Source organism: Colius striatus, chromosome 2 (assembly GCF_028858725.1).
Source record: "Colius striatus isolate bColStr4 chromosome 2, bColStr4.1.hap1, whole genome shotgun sequence".
Classification (NCBI taxonomy): domain Eukaryota; kingdom Metazoa; phylum Chordata; class Aves; order Coliiformes; family Coliidae; genus Colius; species Colius striatus.
In genome coordinates, this window is record NC_084760.1 from 16,923,671 (window position 1) to 16,950,578 (window position 26,908).

The 26,908-nt window shown below is 36.8% G+C and overlaps 1 protein-coding gene across 1 annotated transcript in view; it reads right to left on the bottom strand.

The window, feature by feature from the left end:
- Positions 1-26,908, bottom strand: part of COL19A1 (collagen type XIX alpha 1 chain) — a 185,335-nt gene that overhangs the window by 88,135 nt on the left and 70,292 nt on the right. Inside the window, exons 9-11 of the mRNA XM_061989050.1 lie at positions 11,255-11,308; positions 2,118-2,171; positions 1,373-1,408 (exon numbers count right to left, since the gene is read on the bottom strand). Coding sequence (XP_061845034.1) covers positions 1,373-1,408; positions 2,118-2,171; positions 11,255-11,308 — 144 coding nt within the window. The remainder of the gene's footprint in view (positions 1-1,372; positions 1,409-2,117; positions 2,172-11,254; positions 11,309-26,908) is intronic.

The following is a 26,908-nucleotide window of genomic DNA, read 5'->3' on the forward strand; positions in this document are numbered from 1 at the left end:
GTCATTATGTAAGATAAAAAAAGATTATACAGATGTCAAGACCACGATATGTAACTCTACAAGTGTTCGAAAGTACAAACTCTAAAACTTTTTCTAGTCTGTGTAAAAAGAATTTTGCAACCTCTTTTTCTGGATTGAGAGTGCTAGGAAGCATATGTTATTCTCAAATATTATTAGATGTGTCCAATTACCAAAATTTAAATGGACTATAATTAAGCCAATACTGAAATTATTTTAATTATCTTTATTATCAGTAGCAGCATTATTGTGCAATACTAGGAAACATAAGATATGACATGTTTCATAAAAGACAATGGTCTATGCTTTTGTGGTACCAACAGAAGGAGGGAGTGCAGACATGCAAGTGTGTATGTGATCAATACCAAATATCAAGCTAACTTACTGTCAAGTAGGTGAAATGACCTGGAACCCTGGGGTGTGTGTATATATATGTATATATGCATGTGTACACATACATTTTTGTGTGGGTATCTGACTCAGCACATCTGCACCTACAACTGGCGTGTCGCTGTGAGCCTTGCAGGGGCTGAATGTGCAGGTGCCAGTAACGGGAGAGATCAGGATTAGGGGCATCTGTTGGTTAGGCTATATGTCAGCTCAACTGCTAGATGGATGCACACTGTATATATATGTATTATTTTCCTCATGATGATCAGTCAGACGAGGTAACAGGATGTTGATGCCATTTGTGTTTGTGGGAGTGTTGAATATGTCTATCCATACTGACCTGTGTGAACAGACTTGTCTACACGTGTGTTGTGTGTGTGTTTTGTGTGCCTATTGGGAATACACATCCAGTCCTGCTTCCACTTAGACCTGAAAGCAAGAAGCTGTGGCAGCCTCACATCTATCTGGCTAACACATGTATCCCTACATCCTCAACTTCTTAAAAACAAGGCCCTGTGAGTCAAATTTGAACATATGCATGCTACACATACAATACTGTGTCGTACATAGGGCACTGCACCCAGAATTTAATGAAGTAACATGAAAATAGAATGTTTATAATATCTTAAAAAGCCTTAATTACTTTTGCAAGCTTTTACTGAAAATGCTTTTCACTAAAAATAACACGGGAATTATTTTACCATCCTACACTACCTGTACATAGAATACACCCCCAATATTCTTGTTAGCATTTGATGGGAAACAAATGTTATAAATACGCTTATTTATATTTATACAAGTCCCTTTTCCCTACTTTACAATTCATAAAGAAAACGCAGAGATGTTCTAAAGAGGGGGACTTGGTTCTTCAATTTAACAATAAAAGTATTTACACTGCAAAGAAGCTAACTGCAACACTGCTTAGTGATTTTCTTTCATCTGTTTTTGTTTTACATGTACTTACATTCAAGGCACTTGGTCCCGGAGGTCCTGCATCCCCCTAGTTAAAACAGGAAAGCAAGTAAATCAGCAGTCTCTTTAGCTGTATATATTTAACCTCTAGGCTTTTTAGAGGAGATGCACCACTGCAGAAGTAAATTCAGTATAATCATCCAATAGGCTCTGATTATGAAAACTTACAAGTAAAGCAACACTTCTTTTCAGTAATGGCGTTGATGTACACAGTTCATCATAGGTTAAATGCAAAAAAAAACGAAAGGCAGGCCTCTGCATAAATGAATCACAGCTTAAAAAAAAGCCATCCTTCAAAACATATTTGCATACATTAAATACAAGCTGAAGCTTACATGCACAAGGTGGCTGCTGAAACCAGTGTGACAGCTCACATACGTCAAGGCATCTGACTGTGTAAAACCCTTACAGAATTAGGTCACTGAGGTACAAATTGCTCTGTGAGACCTTCAGGATCACTCTATGGCAGCAAATCAGAACATCCAGAGAGCAATTCAGAACACCGAATTGAGGCTTCTGCTCTGAATTCCTTGTAAAATTTGTTGTGATACAGAGTACTTGTCGTACATATTTACAGTTAATCAGCATTCACATTCTTTAACCCTTAAGTTACACAAATGGCAGCAGTTACACAAATGGCAGGGTGTCTGTCACATGTAGTTAAGGCAATGTGTTCAATATTGAAAAAACATCATGCATGCTCACATATACATACAACTTTACAGATAAATAAGTACCTTTTCTCCTTTAGGACCAGCCACACCAGGACTACCAGGGTCACCTTTTAGTCCCTGGGTAAAGAAGAAAAATATGTATTTGTTGTCATCTGGGGAAAATGTTGGGAAAAAATCCTGCATTGTTGTGAATTAGTATACATTAACCAACTAAGCCTTAAGGTGTTAACTCTTAATTCTTTCTTTTCATTATTGTTTGAAATACAAAAATTTCACATTTTTCTAAGACCACACACCTCTTCAACACATAATTAAACATACAAAGCCAAACTATCTGTTTGATTGTGCTCTATTACGGCAAGTAGAGTGTCAAAATGCAAAGATCCTTTGCAGTCCCAGTAGGCTGGTGTTTTGCAAGGTCAACAAAGATAAAATAAAATACCAGATTAGTACATTCACTTAATTAGTACATTCACTTAACCTCTCTAAAATTGGGAAGGAGGCAGAGGCAGACAGAGAGCTGTAGATTCTGTTCCAAGTAGCAATGCTGAGCTGATGAGCTATACAGGAGGGTACAACTCAGAGTTGTAGCACATCTTCCAACACTCCAGTCTTCACCAGTGTTTGAAAAGGTAATTAGAGAAATAATCCAGTCCTTCATACCTTCCTCAGTTAGCTGGAGAAGCAGACAATGCTGCCTAATTTTACACATAACATACGCAACAGTTTCCCAATTGCAGAATCATAGAATCATTTGGGTTGGAAGGCACTTTTAAAGGTCATTTAATCCAACCCACCCCTGCAATGAGCAGTGACATCTTCCACTAGACCAAGTTGTTCAGAGCCTCGTCCAATCTGACCTTGAATGCTTCCAGGGATGCATATCCACAGGTAATGTTTCACCATTCTCATGGTAAAAAATATGATCCTTCTTAGATTTAGCCTGAATCTATCCTCCACAATATCTACAAAACACCTTTTCCACTAACATGTCTCACCAGAAGCACTCCCCCCAAAAAATCTTTAGCACAAATCTTTGTTGTCTTATCCTTGCTTCTTCAGTTTTGAAATATGCCCAGCAAATTCAAGCCATTCTGACGCTGGACCAACCTCCCAGGAGCTACTTGTCTTGAGCCTTCCTTCCGATCACTGCTTTAGACATGCAGCAGGAAAGCACTATAAGTCAGACCGCTCTACAGGTTCAAAGATTTTACTTAGCAAATGGCAATAATGTAGGCAATACAGGACTGAATCATAATAAGGTACTCCACAAGTAGGCCACTATTTGTATGATTTTGGAGGTTAAATATGTTGAGGACAGAAAAGCCTCATCTACATCTGAATTAGGATTTACTAACTTAAGTTCTTCCCCGCCCCCTTTTTGCCCTTGCAAACTCTCTTCCTCAGTTTTCAGTAATTGGAAAGATAGAGACAACTGGCATGAAAATGGTAAGTAACATCTGTGCCTTGGTGGGTACAGAAACATTAAATCAGTGAGTGTTCTAAATACTGCATATTTGTGCAACTTCACTTCCTGCTAAAATTACATTAATTCACCATCTGGAAGGAACATCATTTAGAACTATATGAGCATTTAAGTACCCACTTTGGATTAAATTTGTGGTTGTTGTAAATACCCCTGATTTAGCTTTGATTTGTCCTTTATTATGCTTGCCAAATATGTAATAGTTAAATCAGAAGTAGTTTTGCTGTTCAAACTTAAAAAAATGTAATAGGCAGATGGATTCAAACACTAAGCCAAAAAAAATTGCTTTCTTTTTACATTCTGCATATTTATGACAGTTTTAATATTGTCTCCATTTACTACTATTTACTTTTCACTTCCTTCTGAACGACTGCTTAAAACACAACCACTCCATATTCTAAAAAGCCATTTTAGGGATTCTTTGGGTATGCAAACTGTATGGACTTGGTTCAAAATCAATATTAGCAAATCAGCAGTGTAAGAACAGGTTTGAGTTTAAGAATCAGCTCTTAGGCTGTATATTTAAAGAAAAGATAAGGGAAAAAAAAATCTGCAACTCACAGACAGCAATAAACCTGTGTGTCTCTACTGAATAGAAAAGACAACTGCAGATGAAAGACACTGAACCTAAGACATGCACTGTCAAACTATGAAGCTAATTATTTCCTAATTGGTGTGTTTAAAGCTTTTAGCAGTGTTCCTGCAGTGCACCTCGCTGAGGTATGCAGTTTGACAGCTACTGCAGAGATGATGACCAGAGAGGTCGATTTCACACTAAAAGGACAAGGGGAAACTGCATATTTGACAAGACTTGCAGCGTTTGAAGCAGGATTTTTGAGTATCCATGAATGTTTTTATATTATTTATTTTAAAATACTTGAATTAGCTTTCCTTTGCAGTTTAAAACCCCAAGAAACACAAGTTGTATCATAAAAACCTAAAATTGATTAAAAGATTCTCCTGTTATCAGTAATTCTTTTTCTTATACACATTATACATCTTTAAAAAATATTATTGTCGTAATAAGATCCAGACATAGTGAATGCTTGCAAAAACACATCTGGTGCTGCACCATGTCTATTCTAGGTTTAGCTGATGCTGTCTCTGAAACGACATGAGAATTCCTGTGCTAAGTCAAATCTGTAGCCCCTTCTACTGCAGTATAGTATGTTGTCTCTGGCAGAGACCAGAACAGGATGCTTCGGTGAAATGGATATGGTTATGTGAACAGATACAATTTGGATGATTTTAGATTAAGCTTGAAATAAGAAAAGCTCATTTTCCGCAATATTTTGGGAGAATGAGGTCAGTTTTGAAAAAAACCAAACTAATTTCTATTGATCTAAGGAGTCTCCTACCACATTTGCCAGAAAATCAAGAACTAAGTAAAAATATCAACAGCTCTCATAATAGTGGGTAAACAAATTATTGAATTATCTCAATCTAATCCTAGCTTTTAAAGAGCAATATAATAATACATGTAATGTATTGTAAAGATTACGATATGCATGTATAAAACCAAGTCAAGGCTAATAGCATGAGAAATGGCATCTATGAGAAATATTTTATATATATATATATATATATATATATATATACCAAAAAAAAAAAAAAAGACAAGTATTACCATAACAAGATTGCTGATCAACAGAAAAATTACTGGAACAAATATACCAGACATTAACATGGGTCAACAAAATTGGGGCCAATGGGGAAACAAATTAACTAGAGGCAAGCTTTTTATATGTAAAGGGACGATAATGGTATTTCTTCTGGTTGAAGGAACTTAAAGAAGAAGTTACTATATTACTTGACATAATTTTTGACAAATACTTAACTAGACTTTTCTGTGATGTTGGTTTACTGGAGTCTTACGAGCCTACAGAGAAAACTGCAGGAAAACAATTTAAAACTATGCTTTAAAGCTCTAAAAAAGACCATGATTTCACAAATTCTTCAAAGGACAGGATTTTACTAATGGTGTCCCGACACTGTTGGCATAAAAGGTGATAGTTTTGTCTATTTGAATTTTGTATGACAATCACATACAAGGTTTGCTGTGCTCTGGTGTTCCACTGTGAGAAAAAATAACTTTATTTATTAATGTGATAAATATTTTCCTTTAACAGATTTGAGAATATTTTATTCATTCAAAGGAAGTGCCAGGTATAACCAGAACCAGGAAACAAATACATTTTCCACTTCCTATGTTTTCAGTCATTTGAATAAGACAAGAATAGTCAAAAATGTAGCAAGAAATGGGAATGAAACAACATTTCCCCTTCCTACCCAGCTGATTCTTTTGAGTCAACATGACGATCTGCAAATGTGTACTACTACTACCACTAGCAAAAAAGACAGAAACTGATAAGAACAGAGGAGTCACAGCTTGCTGCATGTACTGGGAATTCACATCTCATAGGCCTGTAGCGTCTCAGGAACTCCCTACGAAGGAATCCTGGCCCACAGGAGTATCATCTAACCTGCTCATCGAACGACAGCAACAACTGGAACCAAGTACACACCTTCTGCTAGTACTCACATTATAACCTGTAGGGGTTATATTAAAAAGGAAATGTGTGTTGGTGCTTGCATAGGATGGGGAAGAGCATCCTGTAATTTAAAGGAGTCTGCTTCTGTTAATTAGATTTTCTTGCAGACTTGCCTCTTGCTTTTAACTTTGTCGCTGTGACATTCAGCTGGGTTTAAAAGCCACACAAGGGATTTGTAAGGGTTTAATAAGCAGACACCTCTGACTGAGACTGACTAGCTGGCAATTCCTGTGACAACAACTCTGCAGCCCAAGCTGGGGATTTGAATGACAGGCCAGGGAAGTCTGAAGAAGACTTTCTCTGATAGGCTGACAACAAGTTCATCTTGGAGCAAACACAAAAGCCTCAAGAAAGCTAAGACACGGAGAAGAAAACTAATGGGAAACTCTTACAGAGCCGCCAGAGTTTCTAAGGCTTATGCTGTCTGGTAGCAGACAACTGGACTGAAGAGCTTCTGCATGAACTAGAGATCAGAGGGACCAAGGGCATTAAGAGCCAAGGGCACTGAGAGTTGTTATGTTTGACAGCTCATTGAAGACAAACTAGTGTGAAGAGGAGATAGCTATCAGCCATAATGCAAACCTCACCAGTAATTTTACAAGATGAGGCCCACAGCCCTTTCTCAGTTGACATCGGTTACTTACTTATCCACAGCTGGGAAATATCCGAGAAGTGCATTAACCTTTCACCCAGAGAAAAAAATGTTTACTATTATGACAGCCATGAATTTGATCAGAGAAGTTTGAAAGAGAGTAAAAAAATAACTGAATTGTCAGTTTTGCATGAAATTATCCATAAGAAAACTCTTCCCAGAGTTGAGGAACGCTAGGAAAATTGTTAAGTGTTCTGTCCAAGTAAAATATGCTTTCTGTGCCCTAATGCATTACTTGATCAATTCTGACTTAACATGTTTCAGTGAGTTCACTGAGGCCTGAGAAAACTGTATTATATGTGGAAATTTTTCTCAGAGACAGAGCAGCAGAATCGCTCTGCTCACAGAAAATGGTGAAATGGACAGGAAAAAAAAAAAGATGAATGGGTAAAATGTATTGGCAGCTGATGACAGGTGCTCTTTCCAATGAAGAAATGCAAGGATCAGCTGGTCTGCAACCAGAGGACTCCAGCAGCTCCTACAGCGGCCAAGTGTCACCCACAGGAAATGCATTGGTGTATGTGCAACATGCACCACGCTCCATGCATGTTGCAAAGGAAGATGTTGCAAGGTTAGCATAATTTTTTGAGAAGAACAGGTTTTTCACTCTAACAGACACCTGTTTGGAAAAGTATCATTCATTGTTCGCAACTCCCTGGCCTTCATTACAGTAATCTTGTTTAATGTCACATAAGATTAAAATCTCCTAAACAACACATATTATCTGAAGTACTGGAAATAGAGTAAACAATACAATACACTAACCAACAATGTGCAAACAAATTATTATAGATCAAATCAACAACCCCTACCGAGTAATAAAACTTGGAAACACTCCAACAAGTAAGGCAATATAACTACACTTTCTCCACAGAGCAGCCTTAATCTAAACTAAAACAACAGCTTCAGAGTCAGCTGTACAACACCAAGATGTATACGTCGGGGATAACTTTTCTGGTCTAGCAAAGTGTTTTCAAAGCTCCAAACAATAGGCTATTTTGCAGTTCATGAGTCATGTACTTTTAAATATTGCTATTACTCTTTTCTCATAGTGTCGTTTAAAAACTTTAAATTGCTACCCTACTAGAATTTTCTGGATGCTGGTAACGCCTGTTACCTCCTTATACTTCTGTTCCTAATGGAATCCTCAAACTCTAGATATAATTAAATATCACTACCAACTTCACACTTTCAAATAATAGGATCCTTACTTTTTTATCCAAATATTTCCTTACATTGCTAAGAGAGCTCAAGATTAGAGACAGCGTGAAGGTTACTATCATATCAAACCACTGAATCCCTTTAAAAATGTTCATACTTGGCTTCAGCTTTTCCTATAAGCATAAAATCAAAAAGCTCCAAAATGTTTTTCATCTTTCCATTAAAAACCTGGTATTTTTTTCACTGCTCACTGAACTTCAGAAGTTCTTCCTTTGACATGAGATATGTAAAGAGTAATGATATTATATGTAGGAAAGCTTTTCAAATGTCACATAGGGTATCACCTTTCCTAGCAGGAGAAAAAAAAAAACAGTGAATCACTTGGTTTAATGTGGTAGAGATTATTTACCAGATCTTTATTTCAGATTTTTTTTCCTGTTTTTTTTTTTTCAATTTACAAGACTGTTCTTCTGCTATGTGCATGACACATGCTGATATATATATACGATAAAGCTTTCGCTTTTCACTTACTTTTCCTGAAGGATTTCATTTATGTCAGCAAATCATTAATTTGTAGTATCCCACGGTACTTCCTTTCTGCCAGCACCATTGATCACAAAAATGACACCACTCCAGAAAAGGTCTAAATTTCCATATTCTCCAAGTTTTCTGTCCATTTCAGTTCAACTGACAAGTGTATGAATATAATATATATCTTACTCCATAAATAGTTTCACGGATATTTATATTGCAAATTTTTCCTTATTCCATATGGGATATGAGTGTGATGAAGAAGAAACTCTATCAGGATTTCTTTCATACAGTGTGTCTACCAAGCTCCACTTGTTACATGATACAAATGATACAAAGTCTCAAGATATAAAACAGAAATAATAAAACAAATTGGCAGTTCATACAGGCAAATACCTGCTTATAGATATGATAACGTGTAATGTGAACATGTATAATGGGAACATCGCAGTAGTAGTATATTGTTATTTATAACTACTCCTTAAGAAGCTAAAAACAATAGCAATCAAAATATTGGTATTTATAGTAAGTATTCACGTTATCAGATGAATTTTAAACAATGTCCCAGACAGGACATGGCCCTGTAGATCTTAGCTCAGATTCCTGAAGTGATAAACTGAGAGATGTGCAGAGCAGTTAAATATATTCACAGCTCCTGCATCCAAACCTGGTTCTCAATGAAATTAACTGTCTCAGCACAACTAGTAAGGCAAGAGGGAATTAAACCTTTAAGGTGTCTCTCCAACATTACAGAAAGCCTAGTCTCCAAATCAGGTCTGGCTTTCCCTCTTGTCATGCTACTTCATTCTAGCAAGAACTTTTTGTACAGCTAAGAAAACACAAGTAGTAACAGCAAGCGAAACTGTTATGTGACACATATTTTCCTGATTTTGATCAAAATAGATAAAAATATGTTTCTACCATTTGTGCATGATAAAATTCAGTCATCATTTTCAAGTTCTTCACTTGTGAGTATGGAAAGCCTTACTCCCCCAGGCAGAGACAACAGCTGCCAGCAGCCGATACCACTAGCTTTACTTGTTTTCAGGCTTTCTTTATACAGCACTTCAGACTACATCCATTTAAGCAGATCAACTTGATTATTTCAGAAATATCGGATGTTACATTTCTGTATGTGGACTGAGTTTGAGAGACATTGATAGAAACCAAGAATGAATGATACTCAGTCCTTCAAACTCAAGCTCAATGACTGGCATCTCCATGCAAAGTGATAACTGAATCCAAAGAATTTTATATGTGTTGTTAAAAAGAAATTGTGTCCAGATTCAAATAACTCAATGTTCTATTGCCTTGTGCATTTTTCCTTCCAAAATGTTTAAACAACAATTCCCATGATGATAATCTACCATTTCTTGACACATTACAACAGTTCAGTAAATATTTCAAAATATGAACATTTGATATTTTCCACTTTCACAGAGCCACTATGTCAGATATGTTCTAGAGTTCACCAGATACTTGGTATACCTTACTCTTCCTAAAACATTCATGGAACAAGATCCTATGTAGTAAAGGAGATCGTGTATGACCAACACAGAAATGTCCCCAGAGCTACGGAAAGAAACACAGATGTGTTTTTTCCATGCTGTCAGCTTATATGCATGCATGGCAGAAGTATACAATTCACCTTTACAGACAGGCAGGCTACCAGAGAATACCTCTCTGAATACCTAAATGTAGTTACAGTTCAGTAGATAGGATGTGTTTTCATACGGAGGATACCTGCTATTAGTCAAAAATAGCCTGATTTATGTAACACTGAATTATAACAACCTAAAATAGAGAAAAATATTTTTATGGCTACAGTGTGCAAAGAAAGCCAGATGACATTAAAAATGTCATAATTATGTAATCTGTTTTACTGCATATCCAGTAGACCCAGACAGTCGGCTAAAATGCCAAAGCATTTTTGTGTCTAATGTCAATCCTTTTACTCTTTTGGTAAAGTTGCTTAAAAAAGCTTTGCTGAATATATTTTTTTCCCCAAATTCTGTATCTGGATTCCAATCCTAATGCCAGTCATTCCCCACAGAATCTGGACAGTCAGGTTCAGATCCCTCTGTGAGATGCTCTTTGCCTTCAACTCTGATGTTTTGTAACCGGACAGCCAACAGTATCCTGCATTAAAACCTAAACTCATGTTGATCCCTACCTAGGTCAAGGACATAGCAGGGGAAAAGAGGGATAAAAAAATGTGCTGGATTGATTTTATTTAGTTTTTCAAAAAAGAGCCCTTTGTGTTCAAACCATGATGGCTGGCCACTTTAGTACTGCATTGAAAAAACAATCTGATTTTCTGTCAGTTTAATATGTAAAAAGAAAAAATTAAATTTAAACACAAATTAGACAAAAGGCTTATTACTGGTTACCTCTATAGTGCTAGATCAGGTTTGAGCTGAATGTGAACTTGATTAGGATTATCCAGTACTTTTAGACATAAATTCATACTCTGCATCAAATACAGACCAAATCAATTATCCAATCAGGAATGATTCTCATCTTTATTGTGTTGCTTACATCTCCGCGCTTGTTTCAGTTTATCTTGTGAGACCTTAGCAGAACTGTCACAGAACCTACCACACCCTCACCTACATCTCTCCAGCCCAACATGAAGCCATAAGAAGTCACATCTCACCTGAATGCATCTTTCTTGCTGCATCATCTTGTGGATGCTTACCTCTCTAGGCACACACATATTCTAAATCCATCATCCTTCTTACATAAAATTCAAATTTCCAGTGCTAAACCATCCCCCAAAAAGTTTGTAACTTGACTATTTCATTATCATTCACTTTACCTCTCTTCCATGAATACCTTCTGGTCCTGGTTCTCCTTTATCTCCTTTTTCACCCTAAAAGAATGAATATTTATTTTATTACATATACAAGATAAATACTAACCCATGACACTTTTTAACAGGAAAAATATTTTAAGATTCTGGTATGTTCCACATGAAGTGCTACACAGAAATTGCTGGCTGCACAAGCAAAACTATTTCTTACACTCCAACTGAAATTCTTTCAAAAAAAAAAAAGCCTCTGAAAAATGTCTAACACTCTGAGAGCTACAGCTCTCTGTCACAGTGCCACTGAACACTGACAAAAATTCACCACAGGAAAATCTTCTTGGTTCTCACAGTGCTCCGTGAACATGATGCTGAAACCAAAATTTACACTGTGGAACTGTTTTTCTTTTGCAAACCTTAACATTGACATTTAATTAATTGCTTTAATTGACACAGCTTTTTAATAATTCTTGGTTTAGATATTTGATAATAGAGCTATCAGTATTATCATCTGTCTTTGACTCATACTAATATGAGGTTCACTGATTGCATTTGGAAAATTGAAACAATTTTTCTTCTGAAACTTGTCTCTCAAGTATGAATATGAACATCATTATGGATTAAAACGTAGGGAAGGATCCTTCAGAATTGACTATACAGGCTGGTTCCTTCTTTGTAGGAACTGCCATACTGTGCTGGTTTTGGTTAGGATAGAGTCAATTTTCTTCCTAGTAGCTAGTCTGGGGCTATATTTGGGATTTTCTGAAAACAGTGCTGGTAATACAGGCACACTTCCATTACTGCTGAGCAGCGCTTGCACAGAGTCAAGACCTTTTCTGCCTCACCTCAATCCACCAGCCAGCGGGCTAGGGGTGCACAAGAAGTTCGGAAGGGACACAGCATGGACAGCTGACCTCAACTGACCCAAGGGATATCCCACATCATACGACATTGTGCTCAGTCTACAAAGCTGGGGGAAGGAGGAAGCAAAGGATATTTGGAGGGATGACATTTGTCTTCCCAAGTCACCATTAAGTTGTGATAGATCCTGACTTTCCTGTAGATGGCTGAACATCTGCCTGCCCATGGGAAGCATGCAATGAATTCCTTGTTTTGCTTTGTTCATGTACATGGCTTTTGCTTTACATAATAAACTGTCTTCATGACAATTTTACTCTTCTGATTCTCTCCCCAATCCCACCAGGAGGCGAATGAGTGAGTATCTGTGTAGGGCTCAATTGATAGCTGCACTTAAACCACAACACATGCTATTCTAATTAACACATTTCATCAAAGTGAACAAAATACACCTGCTTAAGAAGCATAGTTTAAGGGAGAATGTCTTCCAGAACCAACAATTCTAAACAGCTCTATAATTGCATCTCTGTTACTAAACTTTGTCAAGTCACAGAAGAAATGTAATTCTTATAAAAGCACAAAACCTAACTTTATACTAGAGTCCAAGCTCCTCATATCAACCAAAGAAAGTGAACAGCCCTGCACTGAATTTCCATTCTCTCCAGGGGACTACATTTATCTGAGCAGAACCTATTCATTATGTCAGCATCATCTTAATAATTCTGTTAGAAAAATGGTCTTGAACTGAGATCATTCAGCTAACCTCGTTTGTGACACAGCCCTGATTCAGGGTTATTCCTCCAGTGGCAATGACAGAGAAGATTTTATCTAATAATCGGTTTTGCAAAATGAGTTTGTATGAGCTTTCTCAAACATCTGAAGCCTACTAACAAATTAGCAACAGCAAACTGTGAATTTAATAATCCCATGCACAAGATGGCTTTGCTAGTTTATTGTTCCCATTTTAATATATCTTGTTGATAAATCTAGTGCTACGTATTAGCCTGAATCATACTGTTAAGATTTTTCCTCAAGTTTTGCCTTTCCTACTTGTCAAAAAAAACACCAAAAAACCAAAACAGATAAATCCCTGCATTCATTGCAAAAGTTTAAAAGACACTAAACATTTACAGGAATTTAGCACTCTTTATTTTAGTATGTTTAAAGTTCTTGTTCTTCTATGGACTGAGACACTCTTTGAGATAGTAATTTTCTTTCACTATCAGTTTAAAAAAAAAAAATAACAGTTGAAGTCCTTAAATTACTATTTTTTTAAAAAAATAGCTCACTTGAGGAAAATGTACAAATGGAACTTTCCATCACTGTGACAAACTGGACACTTCATACTACTTTCAGGATCTTTCAACTGGTATCAGTTATACTGCTAGAAACTTTCAACACCTACAAAGGTACAATCATATATTTAACATATTTTCCTGTCCAAATATATTTCTAGAAGATTTAAAAAACATTAAGATTTATGGAGATATTTTTATTTATTTATTTATTTGCTGTCATATTTTAATAGAAAATCATAGAAATATGTACAGATTTACTTCAGAAGTAGTAGCTTTCTGTAAATTCCTCAGGGTATCAGTGGAAATCTAAGGTAAAATTATCTTGTCACAATTTGTTATGCAATATGCAACGCCTACATTTGCACAAAAACCTTGACAGAGAGCTTAAGCCAAAAGACAAATCTCCCCTTCTCTTATCATTTCCCTTGCTGTCAGATGAACAGCATGGCTTAGAGACCATGTCTTTTCTCTTCTACGGCAGGAAGACAGTAACATTAAAATGCCAGCAGGCAGTTCTAGACACATAGAAACATGGCTGGTGAATGCAGGGAAGAAAGGAAAACTCCCTTCCTTATGATTTACAAGATATTTGGACTTTAGATGTTTGTCAGTTTCTTAGACAAAAGGATAAAGAACATCGCCTATTAAAAAGTCTCGGACCTCTGTAGAGTCCCAAGAGCCATGGGCTTTCTGCCAGCTACACAATTTTACTATGGTCATATTCTGATTTTTTTAATGGAGTAAAGGATTTGTGCTTGCCAAGCCTGTCATATAGAATGTCCGTGTCCCCTGTGAAGCCAGAATTTAAATAAACAGAGGTCCAGTTTTTACAATTAATTCTCATGAGAAGTGAGCCAAGTCACGCTCATTTCTGCCTTTATGGAGCGCACTATACCGCATAATTAACAGCTTCAAATCTAGCCAATTTGCAGAACCACTGAAGCTACTCTGCAGTGTAGACAAGGCTGTTAATAATTAACATTGTGGCTTACCTCACATCTTAATAAAAAAAGAGAGAAAAATGTGCTAATGCTGTTTTATGTGTAATATTCCTGTCTGCTTATACTATATTCAGATGAGACAATTAAAGTCTATTTATTGAAAAACAGGATGAAAAAACTCTGGAAGTGTCATGCCTTGTTTATTAGTTAACCAAAACTAATTCAACATAACACTGAATTATCTGTATTTCTTTGGGTGCATTCTGCTTTCTGTTACCCCAATGGAACAAGTTGATAGTGTTGCTGCAACATAACTTCTGGGAGGGGTTCAATCTGTTCTGTTTAATACCAAATACGCCAAATTCAGCAGCAACATTCTTTAATTAGAGCTGGAGGTTCATGTACGGCCACTGCAAGGTGAGAATGCCAGCTTTCAATTCATTTGTCCACTTCAAGGCCACCTCATTTCCCTTGCAAACTACCTCCTCTGTATTATAAAGGCAAAGCAACATATTTGGAAATTAAATACATTCCTTCTGAAAAATTTACCTAAAAAGGTAAAGTTTTTATTTGCAGTGCTGCCCTGTTAATGACACTAATCAGGAATTCTGATATCTTTTGTTCCAAGCATTTTAAAGTACCACTGTTAACAATAGCTGAAATACCCCTCCAGAGTACACAAGCTACACAGTATCACTAACTCCGTGCAGATATCTTACAATTTTTAGCCACTGAAACTCTGATTTTAAGAGTTCTTAAGTTAAGACTTAAGAGTCTTTTAAGATAATTATAGCTTATTTTTTAGAATACTTTTCTGTGTTTTTCCCCAGCTCTGTCTCGGCAGAATGCTCCATTTCTTGCAATCATTTCTCCATAGCTTCTTTTAAACTGAACCCAGCTCGTAGTAATACTTGCTGGCTTTTCCTAAATAAGTTTTGAATTTAAAACATTGGCATCTTTCATTTAAAAACAAAACAAAACCCAAACTACGTCTCCTTAACAGTTTTCGCTGATAAATGTCTGAAGAGCTGGGGTTATGAAGGGCTCCATCCCAACAACATTCTTACTGACTGACTCATAATCCTTCTGCAGAATGAGGGATGGTGTACTACAGGGTGAAGTGCCTCAGGAGTGCTGAGACACTGTACCATTCAAGAGGAACGGAAATCAAGGCAGACTAATGATCTTGTCTCCATTCAAACTGGAAAGAACTAAGCAAGGAAACGAGAGGGTGACACAAGAAGTTTACTTCCAAACAGGCTGTAACACCGCCTAAGACTATTACCTATGCAGGGTCAGAAAGAGATAGCATAAAACATTGCAGAACTGTACTCCTATTTCCAGTAAAATCAATGGTGATGACCTGGAAGGATATCAGCATGAAGCCTGTGTCTTCCCAAACCAACCTATTTAAGATACTCAGATACAGCAAGAAAGCAGATGATCACAAATCTTGAAAGGAATTAGGAATTCAGAGAGCTCAGTATATAGACTTCTCAAGAAACTGTGACCAAAAACTTTCTGATTTCAAGCTGCAGCATCATTGCCTTCTGGAAGAGCCCCAGACAACAGGTGTCATGCCTGACCAAACCAGATAACGTCAGGAGGAAGATCTTTCCTTCCTGCTTTGCTTACATAGATTGTGTTGATACTGAAGACGTTCATACTGGCTCACTATCGATTAGTGTCATGCATCATGTTTCTAAGCAAGCTCTAAGCATTTCTAAGCCAGAGAGGTTATGGGAAAGCAAACTACCACCACAACTAAGTCCAGGCACAGGATGATATAAAGCTAGGCCAGTCCGTGACTCCAAAACTGCACTGATGAATTGCCTCTTGCTGTCACCGGGAATCACACAGCCACTCATTTTTATTCTTCATACATAAACCTTAAAATGCAAAATTACTTTTATCAATCAGAACAGGAATAAAACAAAAGTCCAACATTTGTAACAGCCTAAATGGAAAAAAAAAACAACTACACAAATAACAAATAAAGAATAAACCCTGTAGCACTACTGCAGAAAAGGATTCAGGGGTTATTATGGATCATATAGTGAGCAGGGGTCTGTAATGCAAAGCAGTTTTCAAAAGGGTAAATTTCATTCTCCATTTTTCAAACTCAAATTGAAAAAACTCAGTTATTCTGGTTTACTTGTCGCCGATGAGAACACTGAAAACCAGCTTCTAGTTCAGGGCATCATATTTTTCATGTAATTTTGTTAACTTTTAGGTATCTGCTCTTCTCCCAAACAGAATGATAGAAAGCTTTGGAGAAAAAAAAAAAGTTAGGAGGAAAGAGTGAATACAGGACATGCTGATGAATCTCAATTATAGGAGAGAATGCTATAAACAGGACAGTAAGTTTTCCACAGTAATAATACAAATAATGGGTTTAATTTGTAGCCAAAAGAATTCAGGTTGGGTGCAGGGACTGAACTGCACTTAAAAAAAGCAGAGAAGTACTAAACCAATCTATCTAAGAACAGAGTGAAATTGCCTTAATTGTAGATTTTCCTTAAGAATGTGCTAAACAGGCTTGGTGATACTTTATTGTATGTGTGTCTTTATGGGGCAGAGGTTTACTCCAGACTGCTCCTTGGCTCTGTTATGATTGCTCTATCCTGGAAAATGTGACAAGGTTGCATATTAAAATAATTTTAGCTTTTCTTAAGATTATATCCTTGCAGAGCAATGATTACAGTGTTCGCAGAAGGCATGTGTCTTAAGGAGTCAAAATTCTCTCGTTTAATAATTACTTTTTTTTTCTCATTGAAAGGCAGACAAACAGTAGTTCAAACGCTAGCAATATACAGGATAACGATACAACCGAGATGTTTGCCCTATCACCATGCCATTATCACCAAGGACAGTGATTGCTTAGTATCGGTTCAGAGATAAAGAACAGAACATTAAAAATCAAACCAAATAACACTGATGAAATGGGAGTGGGCAGATAACTGTATTTTGAAGATTTAGCAGTAGTATCCACATTCAATCAAGTCATGCAGTTTAGGCATAATGTTACATTCTTTGTCAAAGTTGAACTCTCACATTGTACCGTCCACAAACACAAATTTGTAAAACAGTCTGCCAATTTCATAGCACCCTGGCAGGCAACAGTGTTCTCAGCTATTGCCTTCTTGCAGTATTTTCTTACGTAGCCTACAGAACTATAATATACTTGAGAACTAAACCTGCAGAAAACTCCTGTTATTTCACATCTAGAAAATGCCACAGCAAGGCTTCCAGCAATTCCTTATTGAAAACACACGGAACAATCTCCTCTGATCTCTTAATGTTTTCCATACAGACCTCTGAATCTCACATTGGTCTTTATCTTTAACATAACCTATCTGGTGGAAATCTAAGAGACTTCCTAACATTCCCTGATATCAATCAGAGCTAGTAGTCAAGATCATTAACAAAGTACTAAAAGGCATTAAATAATATTGTGATACATAGACAAAAAAGAACCTATTTAGAGTACTACATAAAATTTATTTCCTTTTCATATGAGAGACTTGATAGGGTAAAAGAAATATAAAGTCACAACTTTGTCCTTCTGGGTGATAGATGTTAGACAGCACAAGAAGAAAAAAATACTGGTATTTTGGGTAACCCTTCCTTGCTACAATTTATACAACACTCATCACAATCTAAGATTTAGCTATGTTATTCAGTAATAAATGCTCCAAACAAATGTACTGAGGCTTAAGAAGTTCATAGTGGCTCTGCTTTTCATCACATGGAATTTGGATGTTGTGGTTTGCAAACTTTGCTCTGTGTGCTATCCTGCCACAGCTTATCCTGCCACAGTTTATCCTGCCATCGTCATTTCACTTTTTTTTTTCTTTCTTCAAACCTTTTTAAAGTCAAGGACACAAATCAACACCAAAAACTCTCCTATTTTTGGTAATTATTTGATCATATATTCGCAGACTCAACTTGAAAGAGAATTTCTTCACTTAAGACTAAAGTTTTATTCATAAGAAAAATAATACAGCCTAAAGAGTGATCTATCTGAAAGCAGTTTCAGTCTACTAGATAATACATATTCTTAATAACCACTCAAATGTATTAATACTCCCTTCATAGAAAGTACAGTCAGTGTTTATAAGGAGAAGTCACTAAGCTTATTTGTGGGGATCTTAATTTGCAAATGCTACTTGGTATTTACGTGCAGAGGCTTTATTGGATGTAAACAGCTTTCTAAAATAACTCTAGGCGTCTCAAAAAATCGATATGATGTTTATTTCAGGAATTTGCATGTACCAAAAGAAATCACAGAATATATTTTGAAGACTCTAAAAAGGCCATCATGAAAAGTAATGGATATTCTATTGTTTACTCACTCCATCTAAGTTTTACAGTACATTCTATACATGGAATATCAATTTAGCTTAAAAACTGGTGTATTGCACATTATTTATTGTGCTATACCTTTTTTCATAACCCAAAAGCAAAAGGCTTTCCCAGCTATAAAGACTTGTGCATTCAGCCAGACAACTCATACATGCAGCTTTCCATGAAAAGGCTATACAAGGTACATTCATGGTCCCATTTTTCCTCCTTTCTTCTACAGTGTTTCTGGCTAACCTCATTTTCAAATATAAAGTCAATAATCACTTCTATGAGTTACCATTTACACTTGTACTCCAGACTTGCCTCCTGTCCCAGCAGACATCTTAACTTTCTAGTACCTTCTTGTCAATATCAAACAATTTCAGTTTGTTTAAATGTTTCTTTCAACACTTTGTTCCTTGAGAAAGCTTCCTATTCTGTCACTGAAAAATACTGATTCTATTTATCACCAAGAAGTGGAATAATCTTGGAATGAGTCTCTCAGATGCAAACCATATCCAGGCCATGGACATAACCTTACAACTTTTTTCAGCTATCTATAGAGCTGGACTTGATCACACTATTTTCACAAATACTCCCTCATGCTTCTCTCAACCATTAGGAATGTCATTGCTAAAACTTAGTTCACCATTTGCCTCCTCCATTGCTGGTTCTCATACACATATACTTAGGTACTTGGAAATTTAAATACTAAACTCAGTGTAAAACTTGGCATTGCAAGGCTTACACAAAGCCATACCATTTATGTCCATTCCATAACCTCTCCCTTCAGCACAATTCTATGGTGTAATGGGCACCAACTCTGCACAACATGTGAAGCATCCAGCTTCAAATTATTTATTTTTTAATTAGTCAACCAAGTCTAGTTGTTCTGCAGATACCCATTTTCTGTCTTTAATTTTACATATGAATTATAAAATCTTTGAGACGAGGTAGATGCTGTGCTCTTTCTACTGTACCCAACAAAAGTGAATCAAAATACATGTTTTGACTTGCACACACACTTGAGCTTTACAAAATTTTGCTCTTACATCACTCATAAACAAAACTAATAATTGAATTTTACTCTAAGTTTCCAGCACCAAATTTCACAATAATTTTAAGTATCCTGCATACCTATCAATAGACAAAAACCTGAGACCAAAAAAGCTGTCTTGTTTAATGAGCACATGATATTTTCCTTTCTTAAGCAAATACTACAAATGGACTTGACTTTCAGCTACAATTGTTTAAAATTCTATCTGTCTTTTAGTAGGGAGGTTTCTGTTTATACTGGCTTAGTGTTAGTGATGAATGAAGATTTTTCCATAGGAGGAATAAACTAGTTTTTTTTCAAGGCTGGTCTCCTAAGGCAACCTAAAGCAAATCTGTTCTTGTCAGCAGTTGACAAATAGTATTGCTTTCACAGAACGTAGTATTTTTTAGACACTCACGCTTTCATGGTTTTGGCAGGCAACTGCTATTGTTATTTAGATTCTAAAAGATGTTCTGCAGATGGTTAAAGCAATGTCAAGTGTTTGCAGAAGCTGATGAACTGCTATGTCTTTTATGCAACAGCTGTACCTCTGGCTTTATTTCTGTCACACGACAACCAAAATAATGGCATTTTCTGTAGCAGTGACTATTAACCGTGTTCATCAGGCCCACACAGACAGCAGTAGTAGTGACCTCTATTTTCTCAGACTGCAATAAGTAGTTTATTAAGGTCACAGAAATGCATACTTTAGATGAGGAAATGGGGATTTCAATAAAACTCCCATGGACTCTGCTACAATCTAAAGGTGTGATGTGTTCAGTCTTTTGACAGTTATTTATCTGAGAAGAAGGCTTGGTCTGTGTTCAAAGTAAGCACACTCTGCTTAGACTTCACTAAGGCTAGTTCAAATTCCAGCTAAAAAAGTATGGAATGTCTGCCTTTGTCATAAAACTTAATAATTATAGATTTAATGCAGGAAGTTTTCTCTCCTTTTGAGAGGATCAAAATCCACAGCTCCCATTTCCCTAGCAACGGTCCATACAACCAGCATGCATGAGAACAATTGTCATATTTTTGTTCTAGCTGGAGCACTGAGAGATGTGAAAAATCAATGAGTCTAGAATAAATAGGTGAGAGAATGTTCTGTAGCCTACTGAAGGGAAGGGAGCATCTTTAGAAACGGCATCCTGGGAAACTGGAGCTATATCTACTGCCTGGCTATTGACAACAGAAGCAAGTTTAAGTCAACACTGGCCTTCAATAAGCACAGAATTCTCCTAAAAGGAATCAGGGTAAAACTTCTTTATATACTGTGTATAGTATATATTGGCCTCATAATATGAGGAAAATTAACAATATGCTCCCTGTAGATATCTAAGACAATTGAATCCTCACTTATTGTCACAGAAACTCCGAACTTCTGTTGTAAATTAAATACTCTTCTAAGTTAGCTTCTTTGGTTTCTTAAACTAAGATTTAAGAACACACAAAGATGGCCAAGGAGTGCACTATACAAAGCAGCAGCATAAAGCTGTTGATTGGCTTAGCTACATTAGACACATGCTTCTGTACAATTCACCATTATTTAACTTTTGTGCAAATCTTTGATAAGAGACTTAATAGACTTATGTGCGTGCTACATCAGGTCTTTTACTAAATAAGTATTTTCTAAGTATGTCTACAATAGCAAACAGCACAACACAGTAGAAGATAGAGGTTCTATTGAGCAAATGATGCAGAGTGCTAGTTAACATTATGTATTTTGTTGGAGTTATTCCAAGCGTGTCTTGGAGTAGCTTTAGTTCTGTTTTTCTGAACTCAAGAGACGTTAGCAATTGCAGACCTTAGGCTTGTTCCTGGAGTACATCTTTCAGTTTAGCTTCATCCAAAAGGAAGTATACTGTTCCTCTCCATCCCCAAAAGCCATTTATACAGGACTGCGACACAGTCTTGTCATTAACATAGGCCCATACTTCTGGAATACCTTGGTTGCTGAAGGAAAACCAGACAGCAGTCTGGAAAAACAGAACCTGCTGGGATATAGCCCAGTAACAAAAAAGCTTTTTGGGGTCAAAACAGTTCCTTGATTTGTTTACTTCACACAAACAATTGCAATAGAAGTGCACAAGGACACGGGGGTTAGGAAGAAGCACATGGAAAGGTGGAGATGGAGGGCGAAGACGTTTTTATTGTTGACTATATTTATCATTAAACATTGCCTTAACAAACATAACTACTTCTAAGTGCAGGGAAAAAGTGCTGTAGAGTCTTAAATTTAAACATGTGTGTTGCTGACTTTTCAGTGGTAACATCTACACCGGTCTGCAGGTTATGGAAAGATTCCCCTTCTCATATGTACACACCAGGTTTTACTTTCAGTATATTCATGTTCTGTCATCTCCTGTTCTACAGTGATCACTACGAATAGCAATTTTGATTTTTCTTCTCTTGTCACATTCTGTTCATAAATTCTGATCTTTACCCTAATTGTAAACAAGTCTCACTCAAAATTGCAAGAATCCATTTAGAGAGCCCATTCACTTAAACATATGTATTTCATCTGCAAATGGATGTCTTTGCATTCATGTTTGCCTTCAAAATATCACAACAGAAAAGGTCTCACAATATGAAACTAAACTATAAAAGCTACAAGTCTGCATAAGTAGACTTGTAACTGATGCTAAACAATGTTTTCTAATGTTACAACATTGATACAGTTCTATTAGATGATCCTGTTGCTTCTTCTCATTAGATACCTGTCAATTCTCTCCTTTTCATAAAGGATAATCCTCTGCAACCGTGAATACAACATAATGTCACTGATAGCAGCAGCTGCAGTGTACTGATGGCCTTGCCATGGAGCCCCGCCAGCTCAGTCTTACAGAGTATCTTTACTCAGCAACTCCCAAGAACTGCTTCCCATTTGAAAGAAAGGAGACTCACACGTCAGGAGCTCTGTTCAGTTTGCTATGTTAATGTAATACACTGCACCTGCCAGAAAGGATTCAGTTGTGCTTACTCTTTACTGCTGCAATTACTTCTTCCTCCAAAGCCTCCTTTCTCGCTTGAAGTTCTTGGTAAAAAAAGCTTTCCTTTAATGATTGCGCCTCAGTAAACAAAAATATATTTAATTTAGAAACTTATTACTTGGTGTCTTCCTAAATATTTTCATTGTTGTACGACATTTCCTAGAAGGGGATGACCTAAGCCCCTATATACACAAGTATCTATGTAAACATCCAAGTGTATCAGTGTAAATGTGCACTTTCAAATGGAAATAGAGGAAATACAGTTGCTCAAAGCAAAATCTGTCACCAGATCTGGGGTCAAGAAAAAACCTCTCACCTAGACTACACTGTCAGAAAATACTAAGAATTACAGCCGTATTCAATTACAATGATTTTTAGTCCTGGCTAACAGTAAGAACGTGTCATTGATACTGCCTGAAGTTATGCAGAAGCCATGAGATCTGTAAGGAGCTGAAGTACTGATGTTACAGTAAACTCTACCTACCTACAACACTTCTCAAAGCACTTCCAGTTAAAGACAACTCCTCAAATATATAATTGAAATGGCTTTTGGAAAAGTAAAATAGGGAAACAGAATGGACAAATACACATATGTGTGGTGTCTGCACAACAGGAAAGGTAAGTTACGAGCCAGAAAAAAGGAAGAGAGAAGATACAGATAATCAAGTAACAAAAATAGCACAAGCAGATAAAAAAAGATGAACCAAGAAACAGCGATAAGAAAATAAGTTTGAACAGAAATGACTGGATGTTGAATTTCAGTCAGGCCTATTTCTCTAAGGCTTTCTCTAATCTTATTGGAACATTCATATGATGAGGTATTTCCAGGCCTCTCTCTAATCCAATTGAGGTCACATTTAGTTTGCAAATTAATTATTTTCTGGCGCTTCTTATCTTTTGACTCAGCAATCATATTTTAATAAATTCAATCTGTTCAGATTAATAAATGGTAAACAGCAAAATCATCTGTCATAATGAATTATAAGGCCTTTCACCAAAGACCATCTGTGGAGTTAGAAGACAGAATATTTTAATTCACAGCAATATGCCCTATCACTTGAGCTAAAAGACTAGGTAGCTGCAGTACAGGATGATTCCTCTCTTCTGGTGAACCAAAAGCACAGCGTGGGACAGCTTCCACTCACAACACACAAACAATTCACTAGCCAAGCTGGCAAAAAGCAAGGGAACCAGAAATTCTGTATTCTGTTTTTGACTCTGAAAAGGAGTAAGATTTATTGCTTACAGACAAGATTCAGATCATATACCTTCAGGAAAGCAGTTAGTCAAATGGAAGAGCCGGGGCACACTAGAAATTTGAGGTTTATTCACACATTAGTAGCGATATAGTCCACTTAGTCTTCTGAATTACACCCCATCTCCTCCATCTCTCAGAAATACACATACATCTGCTACTCATCCCTCTTGTTTTTGCCAAGTGGCCCACTCAAGGACCATACTCATCTCTACTCTGTTTTCTGTAGTTTCCCCAACCCATGCCCCATCATTAACTCCACTGGTGCCATATCACCCTCAGTGTTGTTAAATGGAAACTGAGACTTCAACGTATCGATGTAGAGAAAGGATGACGCTCTTCTCTCTACCACTGTCAGTGTCTGCTCACTCTCCTAGAATGTTTTCTCAGATGCTAAATGTGCAATACTCCTTATAGATAAAAACTGTTAAATTAATTTCAAATTAATTATCGTTCATCAAAATTACCATTCAAAATATTTTCAGCCTTGGTTGTTTTCAAACTAGGACACTTTTTCTAGGCATCCATAGCTGTAATGGTATCCAGTCATCCATTTCTGGATATGTCTTCACAGATACCTCCAAGGTGGCACAGAAGTAACCATTACTGTAAGCAGTACATCCAAACGACCTGGAAATCTGCTTAGGCTATTAAACCTTATATTCCAACAGAGTGCCCTCCAATGAAACTGCAAGGCTTATGATACCCCAGATAGCTCATTCAGAACAGGCTTGGCTGTTTCTGCAGAGCATCATGTGTACTTTCCTGTCTAGAGCTTCACATCTGGGTTTACCACACAAAAGGCTTCCTACATTGCAGGAGCAATTGGAATTTGAAGAGCTTTGTGGACTGAAGTAAATTGTACTCCATATATGCATTGCCATTTTCAGATGCACTTGTCAAATAATATATTTCTAATCTAAGGCAGTAAGAATTTGAGAGTTCACACCAGCATTTAGGTATTGGCAAAGTCACTCTCTCCTACACTCATCTTGTTCTCAGCAAGATATGAATTGTTTACACTCAAACCTCAAAGAAAATTACTTTGAGATACATTAGATCTGATGACGATACCAATTTATAAGGGATAAAACAGATGAGGATGAGCTGTAATAATCTCAATATGGGCACGATGAGATAAAACGACATGTCAAAAAAAGGACAAATAAAGTTTGGTCAAAGTATATTTAAAATGATGGAGACAGTAAAATCCAGATGTCCCATATGTAACTGTAACATCTATGAACACAATCACAGCTTCCTAGATGTAATGACTGGTAATAGTCAGCTCAAAAGGACAAAAGTAAGCTCTTGAGGCCACACTCAAAGTTAAAAAGAGGGTAAAAATGGTAAAAAAACCCCTCCATGTGGGAAGATATTAGGAAGGCACAGAGAACAAAAAAAGAATTTCATTGTCATATTATAGCGACTGAAGTTCTTGCCTCTACAATCTTTAAACGCTGCAACAATACTCAAACACATTGAGAGGCAGCTAGTAAGGATGATAAAACACGGAACAGTTTTCACAATAGGAGATACCAAGTAAGCTGGGTATTCTTCAGTTTGGAAGAGACAGCTCAGGAATGATAAATGCTTATTGATTCTTGATTGATACTGAAAAGGAAAGCAGGAATCGTCGAATAGAAGAAATAGGGGACACCAAATTAAATTAAGAGGAAATAGGTTCCAAATAAACAAAAGGAAGTGGTTCTTCAAACACAAAGATAAGAGGCATAATTTCTCATCACAGGATATTGCAGATGCTCAAAGTTTACACAAATTCAAGAGAAAACTGTGCTCACTAATGAGAGAGAAGTCTGTTGAAGGCTTCTAAATTCACTGAAAACACATCTGGCTGAGGTCTCAGTCTCACATAATTGGAGGCTGTAACAGTACATGGGGAGAAGCACTGTACTTGCTTACTTTGTCCTTATGCTTTTCCCTGGGCACCACTTCTGGCCATCATTAGAAGCAGGATGCTGAGCCTGATGAACCTTTAATCTGACCAAATGTGTGCGTGTAAGTAAATTATACAGTGATACAGCTTGGGACCTGGAACTTGGTCATCTATATCATTAAACTGATAGACTCCAGCTGTGAAGGTCTCTTGCAGACCTTTCACTGAGTCTAATTAGCATTTCCCAATATAATCCCCAGGCACGGTTCAAAAGCTAGCATAGGCAACTTCCCAACAGGTAGTTTTGATTAAGCCTGTTTCAAAGATAGTTGAACAGTATGAAGATGGCCAAATACCACAGAACTACTGGATAAGGCCTGGTAATGTCTAGCTTACTAGGATAAATGCCAGTGTGACTGCTGATATTACAGGTAGAGACTTCCTGTAGAATTAATGATATGTTTTTCATTTTCTGCTAGAATACCTTTGTACAGGTGGCTGTGTGACCATATATAATCTGCTTGCTAATAATAATAAAAAAAATCTGTCAAACAAGAACACTTGCATGCCTATTCATATGAGCCCATGAAAAATATTCTAAAGCATTCCCTGCAATGTCAGAGCAAAGCAAAGAAAAATTCTCAAGAATCTCAAAGCTAAAAAGGTGCAAATAGGTAACAAGTCATAAGACGAGAAAGAGAAAACTCTAATACTTCCAGACACAGCATTAGGACATGAGTATGAAAAAAACTTAGTTCACATTTACATCCATCTAATAAAGCATCCAGTCTTGAGTGCATGAAATAGGATTTAAAGGGCTTGAGAAAAATCTTCCCTCTGCCCCATTAAAATATCTGTATTGATGGTTAGCAAAGATAAGAAGCCATCTTTTCAACACAGTGGCACTGACTCCACGACTATCCAAGCAAAGCAGGGAATTGGACCTTTAGTCTACAACGCAAAATAAACACTCTTCCATTAGTCAAAAAAATATTCAGACTAACAACAGGTCTGTATATTCTCGGTTGTCAGAGTAACATCAAGATT